This window comes from Hibiscus syriacus, unplaced genomic scaffold (assembly GCF_006381635.1).
Source record: "Hibiscus syriacus cultivar Baekdansim isolate YM2019G1 unplaced genomic scaffold, ASM638163v2 tig00005459_pilon, whole genome shotgun sequence".
NCBI lineage: Eukaryota > Viridiplantae > Streptophyta > Magnoliopsida > Malvales > Malvaceae > Hibiscus > Hibiscus syriacus.
In genome coordinates this window covers 1,343,538-1,351,880 of record NW_024062058.1, presented here as the reverse complement: position 1 = coordinate 1,351,880, position 8,343 = coordinate 1,343,538, and the positions used below count along the sequence as shown (strand labels likewise).

Here is an 8,343-nt window from a genome sequence, read left to right as displayed (position 1 = left end):
ACAAAAAGATAAGGGGAGAGAGGGTCCCCTCTGATTGCTATTATTATTTATTGGTTCTCTGTTAAGAATCGCCACAGAAAGAAAATGGCAGAAAATTCGATTCTTTGCTCCGTTTCTAGCTTGATCATAAGTCTTTTCACTCTCTTTTCTTGTTTATTTGGTCACTGCAATTCAATTGAGCAACCTGGTGACTATAACACCTTCACTATATATAGCTTAAAATACCCAGAAACCCAGATCAGACCTTTTGACATGCGTTATATGCGTGGTACGTAAAACTATTTTTCGCGGTCTGTTTTTAATTAGCCATTTCGGGTCAATTACTTTCTTTTCCCCCCCTTAAAGATTTCGTTACAGACTGCTCTGACTAGTGGGTAGTTGTCAAAATTTTTAACTTCAGCTTAAGCGATTGGATTGCTATTTCTGCTTATTGTTGTTAATTTCTATTTTAGCATTCTTTGATTTTTATCTTAATTGTCTATTGTAATGATGGAAGCAAGATATTAGAATTCTCAGTCAAATTTGATTGTGGGTTTAAGTTTTCTTTCTTTTAACTAAAGTATTATGTCATATTTAATTGTAATTTTGCTGCAGTAGGACTAAGTTAAATTAGCTGTAGGGAGAATGATTCAGAGCTATCAAGTTTGATGGTGTTCCTTTCTGCCATGATGGTTATTAGATTGGTTTCCTTTGATGGAAGGCTAGGAAATATTATTCCTTGCAACTTGTATGCAAGAGAAAAAAAGTTGCATTTTTTTTGCTTTTTCAGTCAAATCTGTTGTGAATTAGAAATGAGATTGGTTCAAAACTATGATGATGAATCAGAGAGTATTAATTTTTGAGTTACTTTACTGTAATGTCTCATTGGGTTTACAATTTGCCTTTTCTCAGTTGATTTACCCCCATGGTTCTCCTCTATGTCAATAGCATTGAAGTCAAGTGTCAACCTTGTAAGTATGCTTGTCCAATATGATTAGGTTTTTAGGTTAATCAGTATTGTTGAATTTCTTCTGTTTGTTCATACTACGTTTCTACACTTTTATTGATGCAAATCGTTAAAAAAATATCAACTCCTGCTTATTTCTTTTGCTTATGCTTCGAACTGCTTGCAGGATATTAGAAGTGTTGAAAAAGTTGCTAAAAGTGTGCTGCCGATGATATGTTTCAGAGAAGGCAGCCTCGCATTGCCAGATGTCTCAAACACTTCATTAAAAGCTATCTTGCAAACAAACATAAAATATTATTTCTTCGATAATTACTAATTTCATCAACCCGAATGACTAGATGTTTTAAGAGATATTCTTATCTTGCAGAACTAGTTTCACTATCTAACAGCTCTTTTGAAGGAGCACAAATACTTCAAAATTCAGAGCAATGTTATCCTGTACCTAGAAATATGACAATGAAGTTGACTAATGAGCAGGTTTGCTATCATTATCAAATATATTTTTTGCCACAGAGATGCCATCCTTACGTTCTTGGAAACATTGGATTCTTGTGTAATTTGTTTAACCGAATCCTTGGGCAAATATTTCACCACATCATCCATTTGGCTTATTTCTAAACACAATCAGGGGTGTGAGATGGTTGGGGTAAACATATTTAGTTTGGCATTATTCCAAAACTTCCTCATTTATTCTTTTATATGTTTTTAATAAACTCAACCATACCATTGGCGTTAACTTTAAAATATGTGTTTCAGATATCTGCCACGGTTCTGTATTTTGGTCTTTTCAATGGTGTTGGGCCTACAAGAACACAGTCGAAGATGGTAATAATACTAGCTCCACTGTTTTGCACCTTACACACGACTTGCTTCTATGTCATTCTTGCCTGTATCATGTGGTTAAGCATATTATTTGCTGATCATATATACCTGTGTTGTTTAATTCACTTCAGAGGAATATAAATGTGTTTTCTTTACTTGTGGAAGATGCTTATAAACTCCTAAAGAACCACATATAGAACTTTGTTGACAGATGGATATTCTAATGGTAGTATATGCATGACAGAAACTTGTTAGATGGTTATAAGGAAATATCCAGATTTGTTTGTGATGCCATATTACAAGTTTTCTCTTCCAAAAGAATCCTTGCTTGTATTTAAGTTTGATGGAACAGAAATCTTCTGCTGAACCCTCAAATTCTTGTTTGGCAATGTTAGCTTTTGCTCCTATTTATCTCATTCTTGTTCTTTCATGCCAGTTTATCCTCTTTGAGAAGAGGCTTTCGTGCATTTGTTCCGTACATTCTGCTAGAAATTGACTTAACAACCACTGCTTTGGCTTGTAGATTGTACGAGGTCCTTCTTACTCCTTTGCGGCCAATATCACCGTGGAAGGATGTGCAACCTCAACAATGCTGGGGCAATATTGCAACGAAACTGTTGAACAGCTTTCATGTGGCCTATCTCGCAATAATTCTGGAAATGGTTCTGCATCTGGGTTCTTCAATCAAAGCATGGTTTCTTGCAGGAACAATTTTGAGACCTCTTGCCTTGGAGATGAAGAAATAATGATATACACCTTAGAGATTCTGCGAATTGCTGAGTTCTTAACCATTTCAGCTGAAAATGTTAGGTTAAGACCTTTAAGTAGCACTGGGGATGTTAGCGGAATTGACTTGATATGCTATGCTCGCTATGGTGCAATGCCTTCAACTACTGTACATGATTATTCTGGTAACTTAAATACATCTCCGTTGGTCGTTAACTCACCAAAGGTTGGTCAGTGGTATATTTCTATTATAGCCCTTAATCTCTCGAAGGTATTTGGTGGGTCTCTAAGTAATGTCTCAAAAGTGTGTTATTCCCTTGAACTGCAAGTGCTTGAATGTCCAATGGGGAAGGCTGGACCAAACCGTTTATTTGAAAGATACATGCTTCAGGTGAGCATTTTCAAGAAATGTGTTATGTGTAGTAGCTATTGCTTGCTTCTTTATAAGTTTTGTTGATTCATTTTATTTTTCCATTTGTTTGAGCTTTATACTCTGATGCTCTTCTGTGAAATTCTGTACTTTGAATAACATCATTCATATATTTGATGATAAAGTAGATGTCAGGTTTGAAGGAAAAAGAAAGAGATAGAAACGGTTTACTTGCTTGTTACATACACAAAACTAAAGATAAGATGACATCGTGAATTTCAATCGTGGGTGATATGACATCGTATCTTGACAATAAGATGTCATGGATTATAACGAGTTTGTCTAAATAATATTTTTTATTTAAATTTATCATTTCAATAAAATATATTTTTTTATTAGGATTTATTACATTGGGACAAAAAACTTAAATAAAAAATATTTTTTATTAAAATTTATTATCTCGAAATGATGTGTTCTCTGTAGCATTTTCCGTAGATTAAAAAGTAAAATCTAAAGTGTCCTATCGAGTCAAATAATTTTGACGCCCTCAGTATTGGGTCAAAAACCTAAAACTTCAAACAAGTTAAGTATATAGCCCAATATGTTGATAAACTGAGAGTCCAATTGGGTTTTTTTGGGGGTCATTTCAAAAAGATTACAGTGATGGATCTACTACTTTTTCTAGAGCGAATATTGAAATATAATTTTTTAGATTTATTTATTTTATTAATGATGTTAATTACAAAAATTATTTATGATTAATTTATTTAAAAGTTTTATATTGTTATTATATATATTTTTCTTGAAAAATAAATTTGGATCCGTCATTAATTATACACTCAAATTGAAAGATTGCTATAAAACGGAGGATTCTCAAAAATTTTAAACCAGTCAAGATGACTCGGAAAATAGAAAACGCACATCGGCCGACGGCGAACTATACCGGATTAAGTTTGACCACAGGGAGAAATTATATTTGACCAAACAAAATAAAACTCTGCTAGAAATAAGATTTATGATACGGCAAACGCAGCACGATTTTGAACAAAGATTTTCCTCTCGCCACGTCACCCAATCTTTAAAAGAGCCCATAACAAATCACAGAATAGGATGAAGATTACGAAAATGCCCTACATTTTCAGACATGAACTAATCATAACGACGCCTATTGGTCTAAGCGACTTAAAAAACCTAAAAAGCAAAATAAGAACACAAATACATAAAAAGGGGAGTCGAAGCAAAATACGATAATTTCAACTAAGTTGTACACAAAAGAGAAAATACAGAATCAAAACCCAGACCTTTTTGTTTTTTGTCCCCCCCCCTTCACATTAGAGACTTCAACGATCTTGCTTTAATGGGCTTTCTCATTCGTTTCTTGCCACTGTCCTCATTCTCGTCGTCATCGACATAATCAAATTCTTCGTTATCATGGATTTGTGAGGAAGACGACAGCGCCGAATTGTTTTGGGAAGTGATAACGCTTCCGTTGTTTTCGACCTCTTTAGGATCAATGCGATTAATCTTTCTGATTCCCTTTACTTCATCTCCTCCGCGTCTCTTTTTCCCCCACGACGGCCCAAACCCAGAATAATAGTAAAATTCATATGGATTCGACGCTGATGACGAGCCTTTCTTTGATGCTCGTGCTCGTAGTCGGCCGCTCACGGTCGGTTGATTGTTGTGATTCCCGGCTTTCTTACTGACACTAATATAATCCCCACTATCGCCGCTGTTGTTGCAAGATTTCAATAGACATGGCTCTTGATAGGATTCCTTATCCTCTTCATCTTCTTCGCATTGGCTCTCGAACCCAAATTGCTTGGCTGATTTAGTCTCATAGTTGTCATTATTATCATCGATAGCCATGCTTCCCACTTTCGTTTCTGCTTCCTCTTTACTCCCCACAATTGTAGCTACGCTGCGTTTCGAGTAATAACGCAACACTTTTCAAGTAACACAAACTGGGTTTTCACTTTCAATAACTAGCCAATCCCATTCAAGGGCATCAACAAAATAAATTATTCGACTATTTATTTAAACGGATACCAAACTCTAATGCAATACCACGATGCAAATTGATAAAGGGGGGTCGAATCGAAGAATATGAAGTAAATTACCTCTCAACAGCACCGATAGAATCGCCAACACTCCCATTTCCATTAAAGCTATCTTCACATTCGAACTGGGTTATTTCAAAAAAGAAAGAAAGAAACCAGTAAACTACGCTAGAAAACAAATAAAACCCCGAATCACGAAATAATACACGGAAACGACGAAGACCCTTTAACCTAAATCGGGTATTTGAAAGAGAAAACACACACGATAATGAGGGGATTTAGGGTTTTGTCAAAACCCTAAATGAATAAGCCCTAAAAGGAAGCAGAAATGTAGACGAACGGAGGCAATGGTGGAGGAGGAGAAAGCAGATCTGCCACAGAGAAACAAACAAGGAGAATAACGGGAGCGATGAGGTTTACCTGGTGATGAAGATGCGAAGGGTACGGTTCTGGAGATAAAGGAATCGCATCCCATGTCGACTGGTTCAGTCGGCAAACGTGAACACCGTCGGGCCTTGAACCTTGCGTGCATATCAGCGACGATAGCTTCTTGTTCTTTCGAATTCTCATGATCTTATTAGGGTATGGATTTAAATGCTGAGGAGTGAATAGAAAAGATAAATAAAACCAGCAAATGGTGTGGAGTAAGAGACAAGGAGAGAAAATAAATGTAAAACGAAACTGAACCCCAGAAAAGAAAAGAAAATCAAAATTATCGAACAAGGAAGTGTTAATTTATCCCTTCTCAGCCTGTCGTTTCTTCCTATGGTGGTGATATCGTGGGTTTTATTATATTTTACAGATCTCAAAGCATCTCTATAATAAAATATTGGGCAAACTATCTATTTAGTCACTCAGGTCACGTAATTATTTTTATTTTAAAAGTATATCTAATTTTATGTTTTATTTTTTATTTTTATCACTCGTCATTAAAAAATAATAATGATGTTGGCGTAGTATTCTTAAACTATTTTTCAACACTATCATGATACTAATTTGTGATGACACATTAGTGTCATTGTTAATTTTTTAATGTGAAAAATTAAAACGTAATATCATTTATGCTTTTTAAAAAATAACAATTAGATAATTAAAATAAAATTAATTAATAGATGAGTGACCAAATGAGTAGTTTATTTACTTTTTTTACTGCTTTCTCGATCTTTTCTATTTGTCGTGGTATTCACTTTAGATTTTCTTTTTCTTTGTTTTGTTCCAGTATAACTTTGGGATAAAAGAATGCTGCCTGTGTTACTAGGATGGCTCAAATTCGACAGGATTCGACCTAATACGATTATTTCATGTTTTTTAAATGGGGTCAGATATTTTAAATGTGATATTTAGGTTGAGTCGAATTCTGTTTTGGGTGAAAAATATTCGATCAACCTGAAAAAAATAATTTTACTTTATATATTTATGAATAATTACAATAATACCCTTATATATATTATTTTTTTCAATTAAATAACAGTTTTTATTGAATAAAAATAATATTTTTTTTATTTCGGGTCAAGTAGGACCGGGTTCGGATTTTATCTCAAAAGTTCGGGTTGGATTGGGTCGGGTGAAGGATGTAAAATTTTTGGGCCGAATTGGCTGAAACTCGACCCATGCCCATCCCTATCTATTACACGTCAGGAGTTGTCTATTTATTTTGGAAAAACAACGTATTTAATATTTAAACTATCAATTTTGATCCGTCGTGAGAAACTACAAAAAGGGATTAATCTATTGAAAGATTATCCAAAACTACAAATTAGAGTCGAGTGTCGTGAGAAACTATTCATAAACGCAAAATCATATACCCAATTTCAATACGAGGGGCCATAACAAGGGAAATTAACATGATTACAAGTAAGTGTCATCTTGATCAGTCGTGACGACAAATCTCACCTCAAGAAAACATAAATAAAAGAACGCCTAAACAACCAATAAATAAAATGAAAAATTTGTCACAAAGGTATAGAAAAATATACCATCAAACAGAGAAAAACATGTCATGAAGATATAGCTACTTTTATTAAAAAAAACTAAGAAACAAAGAAAAAAAAGAATCGACAGATAACAATCAATATCAAAACCGTTGTCTCCACCGACTTATTTACGAATAATATTATATTTCATAACTAAAAATCTAAATATTACATTTCTATCAAATATTTTATCTAAACATAACAAAACCTCATACTTAATTTAATGGTTGGGTATTGAAATCCTTTCCTTAGAGACCTATGTTTGACCTACCACAATTACATTTAATATTTTTCCTAAATTTTCCACTAATGTGTCATTACCTTATTAGAGTAATAATTTTCCAAGAAAAAATCGATTTTAATGACTAAAATAAAATTTCTTAAAGGTTAATTGACCGCTTCTGTAGTTCCCCAGAAATTAAATAACGAAATGAATGGTCTAACAATAAAGTACGATGGCAGGAGAAGGATAGTGACTCAAACGCGCGCGTGAGAGGTGTGTGGCAAATACAAATAAGCTACATAATAAATAAATAATTATCTAATTTTCTATATATTTTTATTTTTTTAATTCTATTGAAATATTTGTTTTTCCCCTTTGAATAAATTTAGGCGCATTTTATAAATAATGCCATTGAATTTAAATTATGGCGAAAGAATTATCATCGTATATAAACTATTACTTTTTTTTCAGTTTGTTCATGTAATAGTTTATGTATTATATATTAATTCATTTATGCACAACCATTTTATTTATTAGGTTGTCCTTTTCATTGTTTCCACAGAACAAAAATACATGGTGAATTAAGATATACCATCCGAAAAATATATATAAAATTTAAAAATAATTCAAAAAAATAAAAAGTATCATAAAAAAATTGTATATTTTGAAATTATACTATTATTTCAAGTACAACTAATCAAGTATAACTTATAATTAAAGTATCATATAAGATAAAAAAAACGAGCTCAATTAAGTATATTTTTCATAAAACGACGATAACTGAACACATCGTTATCATAGATGATTGCAGTGGTCGAGCAATAATTCGGTGAGGGTGGACATTGAAATTCGAATTTTTATCGAGTAGTTACTTATTTTATTGATGGTGTTTATTCTGAAATTTCATTTGTAAACACCCTATTTAAAAATTTTATGCCGTTAATATACGTGTACCTACCATAAAAAATATTTATAAATTCGTTACAGGGTGATTGAGATATATAATATTTTCATAAATATTTTTATGGTGTCTAGCAAGCAATTTTGTTCTTTAAATTAGTCTACCATAAAAGCATGCAGAGTAAATTTTATGCCGTTAATATACGTGTACCTACCATAAAAAATATTTATAAATTCGTTACAGGGTGATTGAGATATATAATATTTTCATAAATATTTTTATGGTGTCTAGCAAGCAATTTTGTTCTTTAAATTAGTCTAAT

General features: G+C 32.9%; 2 protein-coding genes across 3 annotated transcripts; one reads left to right on the top strand and one right to left on the bottom strand.

The window, feature by feature from the left end:
* Positions 1–853: 853 nt before the first annotated feature.
* On the top strand, positions 854–2,951 carry LOC120199448. Its single transcript, XM_039200519.1, has 4 exons — positions 854–950; positions 1,113–1,423; positions 1,703–1,771; positions 2,292–2,951. The coding sequence occupies exons 2-4, from the start codon at positions 1,277–1,279 to the stop codon at positions 2,949–2,951; spliced, it is 876 nt and encodes a 291-aa protein (XP_039056450.1). The 5' UTR covers positions 854–950; positions 1,113–1,276.
* Positions 2,952–4,184: 1,233 nt separating this feature from the next.
* LOC120199596 lies at positions 4,185–5,610 on the bottom strand. 2 transcript variants are annotated; one of them, XM_039200636.1, is made up of 3 exons: positions 5,345–5,610; positions 4,985–5,049; positions 4,185–4,785 (listed from the first exon to the last, which is right to left on the bottom strand). In XM_039200636.1, the coding sequence occupies exons 1-3, from the start codon at positions 5,492–5,494 to the stop codon at positions 4,191–4,193; spliced, it is 810 nt and encodes a 269-aa protein (XP_039056567.1). In that variant the 5' UTR covers positions 5,495–5,610; the 3' UTR covers positions 4,185–4,190. The 2 variants fall into 2 exon arrangements, with proteins under 2 accessions (XP_039056567.1, XP_039056569.1); XM_039200638.1 differs by having other exon boundaries at positions 4,185–4,780.
* Between the last annotated feature and the right edge of the window lie 2,733 nt (positions 5,611–8,343).

What these genes read in the sequence shown, in the direction of transcription:
- LOC120199448 (XM_039200519.1), top strand. Translation starts at nt 1,277, where the DNA reads ATGACTAGATGTTTTAAGAGATATTCTTATCTTGCAGAACTAGTTTCA. An exon ending in TGAAGTTGACTAATGAGCAG is followed by an intron (nt 1,424 to 1,702) that starts GTTTGCTATCAT and finishes TATGTGTTTCAG; the next exon opens with ATATCTGCCACGGTTCTGTA. An exon ending in CAAGAACACAGTCGAAGATG is followed by an intron (nt 1,772 to 2,291) that starts GTAATAATACTA and finishes TTTGGCTTGTAG; the next exon opens with ATTGTACGAGGTCCTTCTTA.
- LOC120199596 (XM_039200636.1), bottom strand. Translation starts at nt 5,494, where the DNA reads ATGAGAATTCGAAAGAACAAGAAGCTATCGTCGCTGATATGCACGCAA. An exon ending in CTTCGCATCTTCATCACCAG is followed by an intron (nt 5,050 to 5,344) that starts GTAAACCTCATC and finishes GAAATAACCCAG; the next exon opens with TTCGAATGTGAAGATAGCTT. An exon ending in TCTATCGGTGCTGTTGAGAG is followed by an intron (nt 4,786 to 4,984) that starts GTAATTTACTTC and finishes CTCGAAACGCAG; the next exon opens with CGTAGCTACAATTGTGGGGA.